This window comes from Balaenoptera musculus, chromosome 8, assembly GCF_009873245.2.
Source record: "Balaenoptera musculus isolate JJ_BM4_2016_0621 chromosome 8, mBalMus1.pri.v3, whole genome shotgun sequence".
Classification (NCBI taxonomy): domain Eukaryota; kingdom Metazoa; phylum Chordata; class Mammalia; order Artiodactyla; family Balaenopteridae; genus Balaenoptera; species Balaenoptera musculus.
The window spans coordinates 104032012-104049960 of NC_045792.1; the positions used below are offsets into that span (position 1 = coordinate 104032012).

At 50.7% G+C, this 17949-nt stretch overlaps 1 protein-coding gene across 9 annotated transcripts in view; it reads left to right on the forward strand.

Moving 5' to 3' along the window:
* DPP3 (dipeptidyl peptidase 3) overlaps window positions 1–17489 on the forward strand; it is a 33180-nt gene extending 15691 nt beyond the window's left edge. For 5 of the 9 annotated variants that reach the window (XM_036859298.1, XM_036859299.1, XM_036859303.1 and 2 more), the window contains exons 7-18: window positions 181–311; window positions 421–551; window positions 627–685; window positions 3177–3371; window positions 3590–3702; window positions 4067–4159; window positions 5629–5691; window positions 5791–5915; window positions 6038–6158; window positions 7632–7811; window positions 14552–14714; window positions 16941–17481. In XM_036859298.1, the coding sequence (XP_036715193.1) occupies window positions 181–311; window positions 421–551; window positions 627–685; window positions 3177–3371; window positions 3590–3702; window positions 4067–4159; window positions 5629–5691; window positions 5791–5915; window positions 6038–6158; window positions 7632–7811; window positions 14552–14714; window positions 16941–17113 (1547 nt within the window). In that variant the 3' untranslated portion in view covers window positions 17114–17481. Of the gene's footprint in view, window positions 1–180; window positions 312–420; window positions 552–626; window positions 686–3176; window positions 3372–3589; window positions 3703–4066; window positions 4160–5628; window positions 5692–5790; window positions 5916–6037; window positions 6159–7631; window positions 7812–14551; window positions 14715–16940 lie in introns of all 9 variants that reach the window. The other 4 variants (XM_036859301.1, XM_036859305.1, XM_036859300.1 and 1 more) reach the window with 3 other exon arrangements.
* The last annotated feature ends 460 nt before the right edge of the window (window positions 17490–17949 follow it).

A 17949-nucleotide genomic window follows, 5' to 3' on the forward strand; every position in this document is an offset into this window, starting at 1 on the left:
AAAAAGCCAAACGACTTTTTGGCCAACCCAATATCTATATTTTTGAAGATGAAAGTTTATACTAATTTCTGTGGGCAGTGGGGAGCCATTGAAGATCTTAGAGTAAAGGAGTGTCACAGCGAGAAGCCTGCTGGGGTGTCTTATGTTAGCCTTTTCCCTGAGCCATCCTTTTTCCCTCAGAGCCTATTCTGGACTCCGAAATGAATTCCAAGCTGAAGAGCTATGAATTCCAGGGAAGCAATTTCCGGGTGACCCGGGGAGACTATGCACCCATCCTCCAGAAGGTGGTGGAGCACCTGGAGAAAGCCAAGGTAGGGCTGGCTAGGGGCTGAGGTGCTTCTCCAGGCCCCTCTGGGCAGCAAAGGCGGGTATGGGGACGGGTGGGTGGCCTGAGGCTGACCAACCCTTGCTCACCCCCAGGCCTATGCAGCCACAAGCCACCAGGAGCAGATGCTGGCCCAGTACATAGAAAGCTTCACCCACGGCTCTATCGAGGCCCACAAGAAGGGCTCTCGCTTCTGGATCCAGGACAAAGGCCCCATCGTGGAGAGGTGAGGCGCCAGCCTTCACCCTGCCCTGCCCCCTCCCCCCCGCCCCGCCTCCATCTCAGCCCTTCTCTCCCCCAGTTACATCGGGTTCATCGAGAGCTACCGAGACCCCTTTGGCTCCCGCGGAGAGTTTGAAGGTAACTTCTGGGAGGTGGGCGGTCAGATGGAAACCCTTACCCTTGTCCCCTGAGGACTCTCCCCTCCCCGCCCCTCCCTCAGCAGTAATAATAACAATGACAACAGCCATTGATGATTTGTCATGTACTGGACACCTAGCTCATTTTGACACCATCATCCTATGAGAACGTCTCTCCTCACTTCACAGATGTGGGAACTGAGGCACAGGTGGTGGGTGGCCTAGCCCAGGCACCTTGGCTCTGAGCCACTTTGCTGTGCTGCCTCTCGTGTCTGGTCCAGGCATAGGCTCCAGCTTTGTCACTTAATGGCTGTGTGACCTTGAGCCACTTAACCCCACCTCTGCGCATCCGTCACTGCTTTTCGGGTGTCGTGGGAAGTGAGGTATTATATGCAGACGGCTCAGCACAATGCCAGGCACGGAAACGGGGCTGGGTTGATGGGAGCAGAATTAACCCTGAGACTGTGAACTTGACTCGGCTGCTGTCATCTCAGGGCAGGTGGCAGGCTGCCTCGGCCCTTGTGCCCAAGCCCCCATGGGACCCACTAGTGCAGGGCAGGGCGTCCAGCCTGAGGATTTGGACTTGTTTCTGCCAAGCTTTATCCTCCCCAGCCCCTGGATGTAGAGTCCGGAGCATCCAGCTGCCAAAAGCCCGCGAGATTAGCCTTGGAGGAGAGAGGAAAGCCCCGACAGCCCGTGAGGGCTTGGATCTGAGCCCAGAGATCCAGGCCCAGGGACAAGGCGTAAGGGGCAGGCAGTGCAGGGGCCGGAGGGTGAGACAGGTGTGCACACTCACAGCTTTCCTGCCCGGGTCCTGATTTGCCAGGCCTGCTCTGAGGGCCAAGACCCCAGGGCCTCCTCAGTAGCCTCAGTCTCAGAGGTCCCCCCCTTTTACATAACTCATTGTGATTATTAGAAAAGTAGTCTCTGTTCATGGTCAAAAATTATGAAAATACAGACCAAAATAAATCAACTGTGATTGTACCCACCCCAAGGTTAAAATTTGGAATGTACTTTTTGTCTTCTGTTTTTATATAGTGCTATGCTTAAAAACGTGTGTGTGTGATTTAAAATCTGCGTTTGTTGCAAGTAATTGGAACAGTACAGACGTATGTAGGATAAAATGTGAAATCCCTCCTTTACTACCCTCTCCTATGTCACACCCCTCCTGAGATCACCACAGTTCGCAGTTGAGTACAGGTCCTTCCAGGCCTTTGTCGAAGCATTCACACACACACACACACACACACACACACATTCTTTTTTTTTTTATAAATTTATTTATTTTTGGCTGCGTTGGGTCTTCGTTGTGGCACGCAGGCTTTTCATTGCGGTGGCTTCTCTTGTTGCGGAGCACGGGCTCTAGGCGCGTAGGTAAATGAGATTATATTCTATGTATTATTCTGCCACTTGCTTTTTTCACTTAATCATGTATCGTGGATATTTTTCCTATCGGTACATATAGACCTACCACATTCTTTTTAATAGGTGTATAGTATTCACAATATATCATAAATAATTTCCCACAACATTTGATATTGTACTACATATCTAACAGCTGCATGGCATGCCATCACATAGCTGCCCCCTGATTTATTTAATAATCCCCAATCATTGGACATTTATTTAGGTCGCTTTTCCTTCTTTGCTATTTTAATCATCCTCTCTTCCTGCCCTGGTGTGATGATTTCATCAGACAGAAAGAATCCAGATGGGGAGGCATTGCCAAGCCCATCCCTTGGCCAGGTTAAGGTTGACCCCTTCCTCAGTCTAGGTCAGGCCTTCCCAGGGCGTGGTCCCTGCAGGGTTAGCAGGAATTACATCAAGAAGGATTTGTTGCTGAGCAGCAGGGAGTCTCTGCTTGCAGGACTCTTCAGTACCTTTAACGTGCAGATGTGCATTGGGAACCTTTAAGAAGATGGAGGTAGAGTGTATAGTGTTGCCCAAACTTATCTGACCAGGGAGCTCTTTCTTTATGAAGGCTCTCATAGAAAATGTGTTCTATGGAGTACAATTTTGGAAACACTGCTTTGAGCCAGGAACTCTACTGCACCGAATCTGAACGGATCAGCCCCAGCCGCCTGTGCAGCAGCCTCACTCACCACCGCGTAAGCCAGGTGCGCTAGCCACGCAGGACAGCTCACAGTTCCCCCAAAAACGAGAGCATCTTTTTTTGTTCACGCCGTCCCTTCCACTGGGCATCTGATCCTTTCCCCATCATCCCCTGTGTACTCCCCACGATCTCCTTTAAGATCCACCTCAGGCGTTACTCAGCAAAGCCTTCTCTCTGTACCCCACCCATCCCAAAACAGTGACCTCGTGGAGGCAGGGCCCGGGCCTGGGTCACTGTTCTCCCGAGTGGCCAGCACAGGGTCACTGTGCACAGCAGGCGTTCAATACCTGCGTGACGGCTGGAGGGTTAGAGGGGTTGAGGAGGGTGTGGGATCCCTTCCAAACCCTGCCAACCCACAGCCCACTCTCTGCCCCCACAGGCTTCGTGGCCATGGTGAACAAGGCCATGAGTGCCAAGTTTGAGTGGCTGGTGGCAAGTGCGGAGCAGCTGTTGAAGGAGCTTCCCTGGCCCCCAGCCTTCGAGAAGGACAAGTTCCTCACCCCCGACTTCACCTCCCTGGATGTTCTCACCTTCGCCGGCTCCGGCATCCCTGCCGGCATCAACATCCCCAACTGTGAGCTTCCGCGGGCCCTGCCCCTCGAACACAACAGGATGGCCCAAACCCCCAGGAGACCCCACTGAGAGTCGCACCCTCCGCCTCCACACACTCACCCTGGCCACAAATCACCCTGCTCCGCTCACCACCCCGGCCTGCCCCTCTTGTCCAGACTCCTCGTCTGTGACCCTTGACCTTTGCCCCTTCTCCCTGGTCCCCGCCCCCGCCTTCTCCAGATGACGACCTAAGGCAGACGGAAGGCTTTAAGAACGTGTCGCTGGGGAACGTGCTGGCCGTGGCCTACGCCACGCAGCGGGAGAAGCTCACCTTCCTGGAGGAGGAGGACAAGGTGGGCACCGGCAGCCCGAGGGCCGGCGCTGGGCCTGGCCTGACCTCGGCTGATGCAGGAAGGCGGACAGGCCAGTGCAGAGGAGAGGAAAGAACACGGCTTCGGGCCTGGCTCTGCTGCTTCCCCGCTTGTGACCTTTGACCTTGTGTCTTTGGAGCCTGTTTCCCCAGCTGGCAAACAGTGGAGGCAGCCCCTTCTTCGCGGGTTGCTGCAAGGATGGGATGGGCTTTGCGGTGCCCAGTGTAGTAGGCCTTTAGCAAATGTGTGCATCACAATGGGCCCTCGGCCTGGCACGGGGGGTGTGGGCAGGCTGTGTGGCCGTGGTGGGACAGTGGCCAGCGTGGGTCTCCGCTTGTCTCGGCAGGACCTGTACATCCGCTGGAAGGGACCCTCCTTTGACGTGCAGGTGGGGCTGCATGAGCTGCTGGGCCATGGCAGCGGCAAGCTCTTCGTGCAGGTAAGAACACGGGGCTGGCCCTGGTGCCCGCAGGAGCCTCCGCAGAGCCAGGCCTACGGCTCCCCTCCTCCACAGTCAGCCCCTCAGGGGCTCCAGTCTTGGCCCTCAGTGTCTCAGCCTCCCCCAAGGTGTCCCAGGATTGAGTGGGACCTGCAGGACCGTCCAGCTAAGGTCCCCCCACAGGAAGAATTGCTTGGCTCAGGCCAGGGAAGCCTGCCCTGAGGGTGTGACCCAGGCAGCCCCAGGGCTAGAGAGGCTGGGAGGGGGCAGTGTCTGGAGCCCCTAGTCCTGAGGCTGCAGTACTGTCTCTTTGCACTGCTGTTCCCTGGAGCCTGTACCTTTCCAGGTATTGTAGGGGGCCCCTTCTCCCCAGAGCTGCCCCTTCCTCCTGGCCAGCCAGAGTGGCTGGAACCCCCTCAACACCCACTCAGGGAATATGAGAAGACAGACAGCCTTTCTGGCAGGCCGGGGAGAGCCCATTGTGGACCCCCAGCCCGGAGCTGCATGGATGACGTGACTGGGGGTGGGTGGGGCAGGGCTGTCAGAGAGTGCAGGGTTGGGCCTGCTCCTTGTGGGGTGGGGCTGCCTCCCCGAATGGGGACGGGCTGGGCCTGCAAGTCAGGAGGATCCGGAGAGCAGCTGATGGGGGAGCAGCTTGGCATTAGGCTTTGTCCAGGCTTTGAAGTCCCAGGGAAGCGGGGACACATGTGGCCCCTCGGTGGCCTTGCACAAGACAGTTCCCCTCCCTGAGCCTCAGTTGGCCCATCTGTAAAATGGGGTTCCTGACTCCTACTGTATGGCTTTTGTGAGGAATAAAGGCAAAGCCCTGGGATTTGCTTGGCACTCGATAGGCCCTCTGAAAATGGGTGTTATTGTTAAGAGACAGTGTGCACAGACATTATGTGCTCTGATTCCGCTTTGGGGTTCTTAGTCTCTGAGCCTTAGTTTCCTCCTCTGTGAAGTGGGGTAGTAATAGAATGTTCCTTGGAGGGTGGTTGCAAGGGTGAAATGGGTGGTGCACGGAAGACACTTGGCACATGGAGAGGCCGGTGAGGGTGATGCTTCTGAGGCAGAGTCACATGCTGTGACCTCCTCTGCCAGCAGAGGGGCCAGGAAGGTGAGGAGCGGCCAGGCCTTCTGGTCCACCCACTGGGACATCTCCAGCTGGGCTCTGGAGATACTGAGTCCAAGTCTTCATGTGACTTTGGGCATGTCCCTCCCCATCTGGCCTGCAGTGTCACTCTCCGTGCAGGGGTAGGTGCCTCACGTTCTTCTACCTCCGGGGCCTCCGAGATGTGTCCCAGGACAGGTCTGGAGGCAGCAGTGTGTCGGTGGACCTGCTGCTCCTGCCAGCCACTCACTGCTCCCGGTCACCTTTCTGAGCCACTTGGATCCAGGGCTGAAGGCCTGGCCCGGGGCAGGGGCACCTTGCCCTCACCTGCCCCACCTTCATGACCCTTCTCCTGCAGGATGAGAAAGGAGCATTCAACTTTGACCAGGAGACAGTGATCAACCCAGAGACGGGGGAGCAGGTGAGGGTGGCCTCGGCGGAGCCTTGGGGTGCTGGGAGTGGGGCGGCCCAGGGGAGTGGCAGGCACCCCTAAGCTTGCTTCCTGGCCCTCCCCTCCCAGATTCAGAGCTGGTACCGGAGCGGGGAGACCTGGGACAGCAAGTTCAGCACTATCGCCTCCAGCTATGAAGAGTGCCGGGCAGAGAGCGTGGGCCTCTACCTCTGCCTCAACCCCCAAGTGCTGGGGTACGAGCAGCAGGCCTGGGGGGTGGGCCTCCTCTGTGGATGGAGCGGGTGCTGGCGGGGAGGGCAGGGCCCGGGTAGCCTCTGACCCCCCTCCCCCCCGCCACTTCCCCTCCCGCCCCCAGGATCTTTGGCTTTGAGGGGGCTGATGCAGAAGATGTGGTCTACGTGAACTGGCTCAACATGGTTCGGGCCGGGCTGCTTGCTCTGGAGTTCTACACCCCCGAGGCCTCCAGCTGGAGACAGGTGGGGGCCAGGGGACCCCTCAGGAGGGAGGAGCCTGAGGTGGGGACCAAGATCAGGATTCTGGGTGTAGGGAAGGGACAGCCGTACCTACGAGGCGCATAAACTAGGTTGATCCCAGAGTCCACTGCATATGAGGGCAATCACGTCACTGTTGTGAGTCTCGGTGTCCCTGTCTGTGAAATGGGAGTAATAATCTCCTTGCCCACCTTTGAGGGTGAATCAGATGAGATGATTTTACTGTGACCACTAACAGATGACTTGCATAGGACTTACTCTGTGACACTTAGTTCTAAGCGCTTTATGTGAATTAACCCATTTGTCCCCACTGTCAACCCAGGAGGTAGGTACTGTTATCACCCTCATTTTAGAGATGAGGAAATTGAAGCACAAAGCGATTAAGTAACTTGCTGATAAGTAACAGAACCAGAAGTCAAATCCAAGCAGCCTGCCTCCAGAGCCATTAGGCTACACTGTTCGGTGATGAGATGTACTTTAGAGACAGGGTAAGCAATTGAAATCTTCTAAGAAGTCAAGTAACTCTGTTTTGAGGAGGCAATATTGTGTCATCAAAGAACACACGGGGACTTCCTTGGTGGCGCAGTGGTTAAGAATCCGCCTGCCAATGCAGGAGACACAGGTTCGAGCCCTGGTCCAGAAAGATCCCACATGCCGTGGAGCAACTAAGCCCGTGTGCCACAACTACCAAGCCTGCGCTCTGGAGCCCGCAAGCCACAACTACTGAGCCCACGTGCCACAACTCCTGAAGCCCACACGCCTAGAGCCCATGCTCCGCAACAAGAGAAGCCACCGCAATGAGAAGCCTGCGCACCGCAACGAAGCGTAGCCCCCACTCACTGCAACTAAAGAAAGCCCGTGCGCAGCAACGAAGACCCAACACAGCCAAAAATAAATTTAAAATAAATAAATTTATTTAAAAAAAAAAAAAAGAACACACGTTTTAGAGTCAGGAAACTTGGGTTAGTCCTTGCTCTCTCCTACGAGCTGTGTGACCCTGAGCAAGTCACTTCACCTCTCTGGGCCTCTGTTTTGTCATCTGTAAACTGGGGATAACGGTGCCCTCTTGATCCCACTGTTGAATGCAAACAGGATTGTGGAGAAGAAAGTGCTCGGGGTCCTGGTGGCGAGGGGCCCTCTGGGGGTAACTGTTGTCATGAGGGTGGGCTGTGGAGCAGCAGAGGGGATGGTGGGTGACAAGGGGGAACATGGGGCTCTGGGTCCTGCCTGGAAATGGCCTTCCTGTCTACCAGGGCAGCCTGCCCTCCCTTGTGAGAGGAGAAGGGAAGCATTTGAGGGGAGAGGAATAGACACAAAAGGACCCACAGGCTGGGGAAGAATAAAACGACAATAATAATTGACTATTAGTGCGCACTTATGATATATCAGGCCTTGGAATGAGCTCTTGATACTTCTTGCCTCGGGGTTGCAAATGATTCCTTTCTCTGGCCCCGGCAGGCCCACATGCAGGCCCGGTTTGTGATCCTGAGGGTCTTGCTGGAGGCTGGCGAGGGACTTGTTACCGTCACTCCCACCACAGGCTCCGATGGGCGCCCAGATGCCCAGGTCCACCTTGACCGCAACAAGATCCGGACCGTGGGCAAGCCCGCCCTGGAGAGGTTCCTGCGGAGACTCCAGGTAAACAGGGGCCTCTCACCTTGGAGGCCCCCTCCAGCCTCACCCTGTCTCCCCACCCTGTAACAGGGAAGGCTTCTTGGAGGAGGTGGTATTTAAGCTGGAATTTGAGTGCCAAGGAGGAACCAGCTATTAGAAGATCTGATAGCAGAAGAAACAAAGCGTAAAGCCTGGTCTTGGGACTGAAGGAGCTTGGTGGGTTGAGAGACAGAAGGAGGAAGCCTGGAGCTTGGTGAGTGAAGGAGGGAGGGACAGTGGTCACTGCAGCCCTGACATCCCTCCCATGTAGGGATGTTTAGAGTCAGGAGACCTTTTGGGGTTCTGGTGCCAGTACTAACCAGCTGTGTAATTGGGGTAACATACTTTGCCTTGCTGGCCTCCACTTTTCTCATCTGTTAAATGAGGTACATCACCTGCCTCACCTGATAGGAATTAAATGAAACAACGTATATGTGGAACTGAGCAATAGAATGTCGTGTTATCCAAGCCAGTGTGACACAAAGTGTGGTCCAGGGACCAGCAGCAGCGTCGCCCAGGACATACAGACTCAAAGGCCCCACCCCAGACCTCCTGATTCAGAAATTCTGAGTGCGGGGCCCCGGAACCTGCATGTTTACTAGCCTGCCAGGTGATTTTGACACTCAACAAAGCTGGAGGACCACTGATGGTGACCCACTCCTTACTGGGCAGTGCCTTCCATCAGAACAGGGTCCTGCTGGCTTTTTCAACCTGAAGAAGGCCCAGCCTTCAATTCAGCAAATACCTCTTTATGATTGTACTCCCACCTATTTCCAGAAGGGATGTAAGGCATTTTTCCTAAAAAGATACGTGTTTGGCCATTAAAGTAGAATAAAATTAGAAATTAAAAATCATTAGATGCAAAACACAGTGCAGTGTCTTGGGTTAGATTCCGGAATAGAAAAAGGACATTAGTGGGAAAACTAGTGAAATCTAAATAACGTCTAGAGTTTAGTTAATACAAATGTACCAATTTTGTAAGATGTTGACAACAGGCAAAACTGGGCCAGGGGCACACGGGAACTCTCTGTACTATCTTTGCAACTTTTCTGTAAATCTAAAATTATTCCAAAACAGTCTATTAATAATAATAATAAGTCACTAGATAAAGGAGTCAAATCTGCCAAATCTTCGGCCAGTATTGAACTGTGACTTAGTAGTGAGTGAACACAGAGCATTCCGTTCCTAGAGATTGAAGCAGGTGGGTCTCTGTACGAGAGGAGTCATTCAGCAGAATGGACAGTGTCTGCAGCAGTAGTTTTACGGAAGATATGGAATAGGGAAGCATTTTTGGTGTTGCTGTTTCTTTTATTAGCCCCCCAGGAAAAGCCAAGAGCACAGCAAGGAGCCAGCTGCAGGGAAGATGAAGGCTTTTCCACAGGGAAAGTCTTCAGCCATGGGTCACAAACACAGTTATAGCTTTGGCCCACCCGTATGGTAGAAGTTGGTGAGGTGAGATACAAATGTGTATTTCTGACTTCTTGGAAGGTCTGACATCAATAGACGTAATTCCCACGTGAATGATGGGCTGGAACTGAGCAGCAGCCACTGCATTTGCACACTTGGACATTTGGACATGGCATGACTCTCCAGTTTGCTGGGTTCACTGCCTGCCTGCCTTACTCACTTGTTCATGATGTGAACACCTGGGTCCCGTCAGCACCCCTGTTGCCAATTCTTTGGTTTATTAAGCTCCTGGGGTCTAACCTGTCGACCTGATGAATGTGTGTTCACATTCTGGGTGTTAAGTATCATGCAGAAGAGAGAAAGGTGAGGTATTCTCTCTAACCTTCCCCCAGGAGTTCCCAGTCGGTTTTAATTACTCCAAAGCTAGGGAAAATCATTCTAACCCATCTAATGGGTCTAAGAGGGGGAGGCTTACCTGGAGGGTGCCCTAGTAGGAATCCTACTTTGCCACCTGCAAATTGGCAAAATAAGTAAGGATCAGAGCCACAAAATGTCAGATATTTGGAAGAGAGCCACATAGACCTCCTAGCAATAATCTTTATAATCACTGAAACTAAAAATAGGCAGCTGAAACAGGTTTTAAATCCAGCTGAAGATAAGGGAAGTTATACAGCATGTAGCACAGAGACACAAAGCTAGGAAATTTAAAAGAGAGATTAAGAGACATGGAGGATAGTGTGAAAAGGTCTAATGTACATAAACTGAAGTTCTAAGAGGAAAGGAGAGAGAAAATGTAAGAGAGGGAATATTAGAAGAGATAATGGCTGAGAATTTTATAGAACTGATTAAAGACCCAGTTCATAAATCCAGGAAGCTCTAAAAATACCAAGAATGACAAGTGGAACCCCTGTCTAGAAACATCATAGAATGGGAATTCCCTGGTGGTCCAGTGGTTAGGATTCTGTGCTTCTATCTCAGGGGGCCCGGCTGGGTTCAGTCCCTGGTCGGGGAACTAAGATCCCGCATGCTGCATGGCCAAAAAAAAAGTGAAGGCAAAATAAGAGTAGAAATTTAAAGGGGGACATAACTGTAAATATAGCAGGAATTTATGGTAATAAATTTTTAACTTGGATGAATGGACAAATTCCTCGAAAAATAATAACATTAAAATTGACTCATGAATAGATAACTTGAATAATCCTATAGCCATTACAGAAATTAAATCAGTGGTCTAAAACCTTCATACAAAAAATGCTAAGCCGGGACTTCCCTGGTGGCGCAGTGGTTAAGTATCCACCTGCCAATGCAGGGGACACAGGTTCGAGCCCTGGTCCGGGAAGATCCCACATGCTGCGGAGCAACTAAGCCCGTGGGCCACAACTACTGAGCCTGCGCTCTAGAGCCCGCAAGCCACAACTACTGAACCCCGTGCGCCTAGAGCCCATGCTCTGCAACAGAAGCCACCACAATGAGAAGCCTGCAGCACCACAACAAAGAGTAGCCCCCGCTCGCCGCAACTAGAGAAAGCCCACGCACAGCAATAAAGACCCAACGCAACCAAAAATAATTAATTAATTAATTAATTTTTTTTAAAAAGCTAAGCCCACAGAGTTTTACAGATGAATCCTACGAAATATTCAAGTAACAGATGGTATCAATTTTATATAAACTCTTCCATACAATAGAAAAAGAGAGAATGTTCTCTACCTCATTGTAAGATGCCAGTTTAATCTTTTTTTTTTTAATTTATTTATTTTTATTTATTTATTTATTTATTTTTGGCTGTGTTGGGTCTTCGTTTCTGTGCGAGGACTTTCTCTAGTTGTGGCAAGCGGGGGCCCCTCTTCATCGCGGTGCGCGGGCCTCTCACTATCGCGGCCTCTCTTGTTGCGGAGCACAGACTCCAGACGCGCAGGCTCAGTAATTGTGGTTCACAGGCCCAGTTGCTCCGCGGCATGTGGGATCTTCCCAGACCAGGGCTCGAACCCGTGTCCCCTGCATTGGCAGGCAGACTCTCAACCACTGCGCCACCAGGGAAGCCCTGCCAGTTTAATCTTGATACCAAAATCTAAGATAGTTCAGGAAAGGAAAATGTAAATGCCAAAATTCTAAAACAAAATCTTAGTAGATCAAATCCAGAAAATATCAGTTTGGGTTTAATCCCAGAAATGAAAGAAATCCCAGAAATGTTTATTTAACATTATAAAATATATTTATGAAAATCACCATATTAAAGGAGAAAAACCATGATCATCTCAATAGATTTAGAAAAAGCTCTTGAAAGTCAATATGTATTTATGATAAAAAACGCTTAAGAAACTCAGAGTCAAAAAGAATTTCTTTAACCGATAAGAGTGTCTCAAAAAAAGAAAGTACAGTAAATGTCATTTGTTGAAACACTAGAACATTCCTTTTAATCAGGAAGAAGACAAATATACTTTCTATTTCCACTTCTGATCAACAGTGTACTGAAGGTCCTAGCTTTTAGAAGGAAACAAGAAAAACAAGTAAAATGTTTAGGCATTAGAAAGGAAGAAACAAAACTCATCGTTTTGGGAATTCCCTGGCGTTCCAGTGGTTAGGACTCTGTGCTTCCACTGCAGGGGACACGGGTTCTATCCCTGGTCGGGGAACTAAGATCCCGTATGCCATGTGGGCTGCCAAAAAATTTAAAAAACAAAAACAAAAACAAAAACATCGTTTTGCAGATGATATGACTGTCTACATAGGCAAGCCAAAAGAATCTATAAATTATTGAAAGTAAGAAAAGAGTTCAGCAAGGTTGAATAAAGGCCCAAGAGGGTTTTTCATGGAACTCTACAAGCTGATGGTAAAATTTAGATGGAAGCATAAAGGACCATGAATCAGAGCCAAAACACTCTAGAAGCAAAACAGGTTGGGGACTTGTTCCACCAGATATCAAATTTTATTCTGAGACTTCTAAATTCAGTGTGGCACTGGGGCAGGAATAAACAAATTGACCAGTGGAACAGAACCAAGAGCTTGATTGTTTGGTATATGACAGAAGTGGCGTTGCAGACCACTGGGGAAGGAGGGACCATTTAATAGCGGCCCTGGGACAATAGATTATCCTTATGGAGAGACACTTTGGATTTCTACGTTATACCACACACAGAATTCAATCCCAGAGAGATTAAAGGCTTACACGTGAATGGCAAAGTTTTAAACTGAGAAAAGAATATCTTTATGACCTCAGGGTGGAGGAGAATTTCTCCTCATACAAGAAGCACAAGCCATCAGGGAAGAGATCGATCCCTTTAACTACATTAAAAATGACTTTTAGGGACGTCTCTGGTGGTCCAGTGGTTACGACTTTGCGCTTCCACTGCTGTGGGCCTGGGTTTGATCCCTGGTCGGAGAACTAAGATCCCGCAAGCCATGCGGCGCAGCCAAAATAATAACAATAATAATAACTTTCATTCATCAAAACTTACCATAAAGAAGGTGAGAAGATGAGTCTTAAACTAGGATAGGGTATTTACCACATATGTGTTAACAGAAGGTTAGCATCTAAACATATAAAGAACTTTAAAAAAAAAAAAAAAAAAGGGAGGAAAATACAACCTAACAGAAAAATAGGCAAAACTCATGAACAGAAGAGGAAAATAAGTAGCCCACAAACTTGTGGGATGTTATTCCATCTCATTAGTCATCAGGAAAGCGCAACTTAAACAACATGAGATTTCCACCCACCAGCTTGGCAAAATGAAAAACTGTCAACGCCACCCTGGTGTGCCGAGCAGGACGGACTGCCAGCCCCTGCTTCTGGGAATGTAAACAGGTGCAACAACTCTGGAAAACAATGTGGGCATCGTCCTTTAAGGATGAGCATTCACTTGACCTCCAGACCTTGATTCTCTGGGGAAGCCTGCCTCTGAGCATCAGGAGACGTACAGGATGTCCACAGCAGCCTCAAAGGGCAAAAAGCACAGGTCACACAGCAACAGTGGAAGAGATGAAACTGTGGCGTGTTTGTAAGTGGAATATGTACAGCCGTGAGAAGGGTGAACTAAACTACACACACAAACACAGATGAATCTCAGATGTAACTCGAGCAGAAAAAGCAAATCACAGGATGAGGGCAAAAATTTATGGTTGAGAGTAAAACTCAGGGAAAACAAGGGACTAATGAGCACCAAGTCGAGTGCTGATTCCTCAGATGGGGGAGGCCACAGGGTGCAGTCAAGGAGGGGGCGATTGGACTGACTCTTAAGCTGGGTGGTGGTTGTACAGGTGTCTTATTCTTTATAACATACATACTATATATTTTGGGTGTGTGAAATGTTTTACTAAAAAAAGAGGGTGGGGACTTCCTTGGTGGTCCAGTGGTTAAGCCTCTGAGCTCCCACTGTAGGGTCAGTACCTGGTTGGGGAACTGAGATCCCGCGTGCCATGCAGCCGAGGAAAAGTATTTGTTGAACACTGAGAATAATTGCTTGAACGTTTGTCATGGTGAAAATAAAAATGTTTTTATTTTTTAAGTTCATTATTAGTTTTTAATATTTATTTATTTATTTATATTTTTAATAAATTTATTTATTTATTTATTGGCTGCGTTGGGTCTTCGTTGCTGTGCACGGGCTTTCTCTAGTTGCAGTGAGCGGGCTTCTCATTGTCGTGGTTTCTCTTGTTGCGGAGCATGGGCTCTAGGCGCTCAGGCTTCAGTAGTTGTGGCACGTGGGCTCAGTAGTTGTGGCTCGCGGGCTCTAGAGCACAGGCTCAGTAGTTGTGGCACACGGGATTAGTTGCTCCGCGGCATGTGGGATCTTCCCAGGCCAGGGCTCGAACCTGTGTCCCTTGCATTGGCAGGCAGATTCTTAACCACCGCGCCACCAGGGAAGCCCAATATTTATTTATTTATTTGGCTGCACCGGGTCTTAGTTGCGGCACGTGGGACCTTTAGTTGCAGCATGCGAAGTCTTAGTTGCAGCATGTGGGATCTAGTTCCCTGACCAGGGATCAAACCTGGGCCCCCTGCATTGGGAACACAGAGTCTTAGCCACTCGACCACCAGGGAAGTCCCTAAAAACGTTCAAAAAAAAAAAGAGGGTGATGATAATACCTTCCTCGTCTACAGCTCAAGTGAGACAAGCAGAGGAGAACCATTAGCTTCACTTTAGTACGGGCACTTACTCTGTGCTAACATGTGATCCGCATTCCTCGCGTATTCAGCACAGGAAAGCTGCCAGAGAGCAGATGTAGTCCAGGGCTGGGCACCGTTGGCTGTAGCCCCTGGCAAAGCCCCGTGGATGCCGGGAGGGCGCCCATGATAGGCACTAACTCCTGTCTTCCCACAGGTGCTGAAGTCCACGGGGGATGTGGCCGGAGGCCGGGCCCTGTATGAGGGGTATGCGGCGGTCACCGATGCGCCCCCCGAGTGCTTCCTCTCCCTCAGGGACACGGTGCTGCTCCGTAAGGAAGCCCGGAAGCTCATCGTTCAGCCCAACACTCGCCTCAAAGGTAATGGGCTCCTGAGCCCCCACTGATGGGGGCCGTGCAGGGCCCTCTGGGAGCACAGAGAAGGCCTGGAACCAACCCGGGGCTCAGGAAAGGCTACCTGGGGTGGCCCTCCTCCCCATGCCAAACCTCAGGCCCACACCTTGGCATCTACCGCCACTCCCCCACACACACGGGGTCATGCTGCTTCTCAGACGGCAACAGAAGGTTTGAGGCAGGCCAGCAGAGCAGGGGCTAGTAGAACAGGCAGACCCTGGGCCTGTGAGGAGGCCAGGCATCACACCGGAGAATCAGGCCTGGCGGGGGCCCAGGAGTGAGGTCAGCTCAGGCAGAGAGGTGGCACCCCGCAGGCTGAGTTGAGCCCAGGGGACAACAGGACTCGGCAGAGCCCGGGGGGAGATCAGCATCCCCGTGGTCCTTCTCCCTCCTCAAGCAATGATGCCGTTTCCAGAATCCCTGGCCCTGTCTGCCTTGCGCTTGTACCTCTTGTATTAAAGGCCCTTTTGTATTAAGAGCGTTTGCTCCTCACTACCATAGTCATGGGCAGTTGTGAGGGTTAAATGAAATAATTACCTCCTCCAGGTGAGGAAAAAGCATTTGAAAGGTTTACTCTAAGCTCTACTCTGGGGAATTCCCTGGTGGCCCAGTGGTTAAGACCCGGCGCTTTCACTGCCAGGGCACGGGTTCAGTCCCTGGTCAGGGAACTAAGATCCCCGCAAGATGTGTGGTGTGGCCAAAAGAAAAAATTAATAACAATGAAAATATACCTCATTTAAAAAATAAAATAGAGGAGTTCGGCCCCCACCCCTTGGCAACCCTCTCCCCGGCTCCCCGCCCTCCGGGCACACCCCCTGAGCTATCACCCAGCTTCCTCTTCCTCATACGGCTGTCACTCTGCCATTTTCCTGTCTGCTCGTCTGCTCATCTCCGTGGCAGCAGGAGCAGCACATCCCTGACACCTGGCACAGGGCCTGGCCCACAGGAGCCTCTCAGTGCCTGTCAAACGAGTGAGGGAATGGATCACGCCGGGCACATAGTCAGTGCTCACTACATGGACAATGTCGTCATTGCTCTGACCGTCCAGCCCTGGGCAGGCACTGGGGTCGGACTACTCACCTCAAGTAGTTCACAGCCCATTAGGAATAAGCCAGAGAGAGAAATGATCTTATAAGGGAAGTGTTCATGGGTGCCCAAGAGACACAAACAGTGGTCTGAACACTTAGAGAAGGGAAGATCACCTCTACTTTTGAGGGACTCAGGGAAGGGTCTGGGGAGGAAGTGGGGAGTAAAACTTTAAGGCCTGAAGAACAGGTTGAATTTTCAAAGGTAGTGGTGGTGACGAGGATGAGGATGCTGATGATGATGGTAGCTAACTTTTGAGGACGTCCATGTGCCAGAGTCTGGGTGAAAACTTTCCGTGGATCAACTCCCAACAACTCAATGAGGAAGTTATTATCCCCATTTTTCAGCTGGAAACTAAGACACAGAAGGGAATGTATTTTCTTGAGGTCACACAGTTAGTGGGTGGCAGGACCAGGATTTGAACTTGGGCCATCTGAACTCAGAGCCTGTGCTCTTAGCTGCGTCCATCCCATGATGCCACAGAGCACAACAAGGTGCTGTGAGCGGGTAGAGCAGTGGAAGGATGTTAGAGGGAAGTGCTTCCCACGAGTATTCAGGAACACCCCATAAGTTAGATGGGTACCCTGGGAACAGCCCCATTTAAGAGATGAGTAATAGGTTCAGAGGTCGTGGTGCTCGTGGTAGCTAGCGCTTGGTGAGCATTCCCTCAATGCATTATTGTATTTAATCACCACAGCTTCTTGAGAGAACAAGTACTGTGCTTGCCCACACTTTACAGATGAGGAAACTGAGGCTTAGAGAGGTTGAGAAACTTGCCCAGGGTCCAACAGTAGACAGAGATAAGGCAATTCCTGGAGGCCAAGGACTGTGTCTGTTTTACCTAACATGGCACTAGTGTAAATGTTTATTAAGTGAATGAATGAATGAATGAATGAATGCAGCAATTCACTGAATACTCCCCCTTTAATATTTCCTATCTCATAGGATTATTTTAAGGATTCAGTTAGATAAAGAAATATTGAGCACAGTTTTTGGCACATGGTAAGAGCTCAGGAAGAACTAGCTGCTCCTATGATTATGATTATGATTCTGTTTCCCTATTAAGACCTTTTCCTGCTGCTGTTTTTTTCTCCATCTCCTCCCCAGGCTCAGAAGTACAGCTTCTTGAGTATGAGGCCTCAGCTGCTGGCCTCATCCGATCCTTTTCTGAGCGCTTCCCAGAGGATGGGCCCGAGTTGGAGGAGATCCTCACCCAGCTGGCCACAGCTGATGCCCGGTTCTGGAAGTGCCCCAGTGAAACCCCATCTGGCCAGGCTTGAGGCAGATTTGCGCGGCCTTTCCCCCACCCCATTAAACCAAGGCTGCAAGTGGCCCCCTTTTTGTGTGTGTCTTAAGGGCCAGGGGAGGGGCAGGAGCTCGGACCTTGGTGCTACCTCAGCCGAGGGTGGTGACACTAAGCCCTTCCATTTGACAGCACTTTCCAGCTTACCAAGTGCTTCCCCTGTGTTATCTCATTTGATCTGCACTGCCCTCTGTGGGGTGGGCAAGGCAGGGCTCCGTATCCGGCTTCCCAGATGAGGCAATGCAGGTTCTGAGAAAGTGACCTGTCACCCTGCAGGACTCAAAACCTCTCGCAATCCAGTGCTCTTCATGTATTACTTTTATAACCAGAAAAATAAATATTAGAAACCACCACCATCTTTGCAATTTGTGTGGTTCTTCCTTGCCTTTGCCTCACTTCTCATTTGCTCCCAGCAGGGTGCTGGGATCAAGGCCTGCGGAGGGAGGAGGGTCATTTTTAGGCTCCCATCCACAACGGGACTTTGACATCACCTCTAAATGTGGATGTACAGAGAGTCAAGAGATGAACATAGCACAATTTTTGCTGTCCTCCTTCGTGGCTTTTCTTCTATTTTAAAATATTCCAGGAACCTAAAAACTGGAAAGCCTCAACTTCAGTCACAATCCTAGGATTTAATGTCTTACCCTTTGTGTTTTTTCTCTGAGCCTGGACCTCTAGAGTAAGGAGGGAGAAAAGGAGTGGCCTCTTTTCCACCCGGTTAACCATGAGGATGAAGAGGGGAGGAGTTAGTTTTGCTGCTCATAAACACTAGAAGGGCTCCTCTCCAGGGCTCAAAGCCAGAAGGCCCTGCCG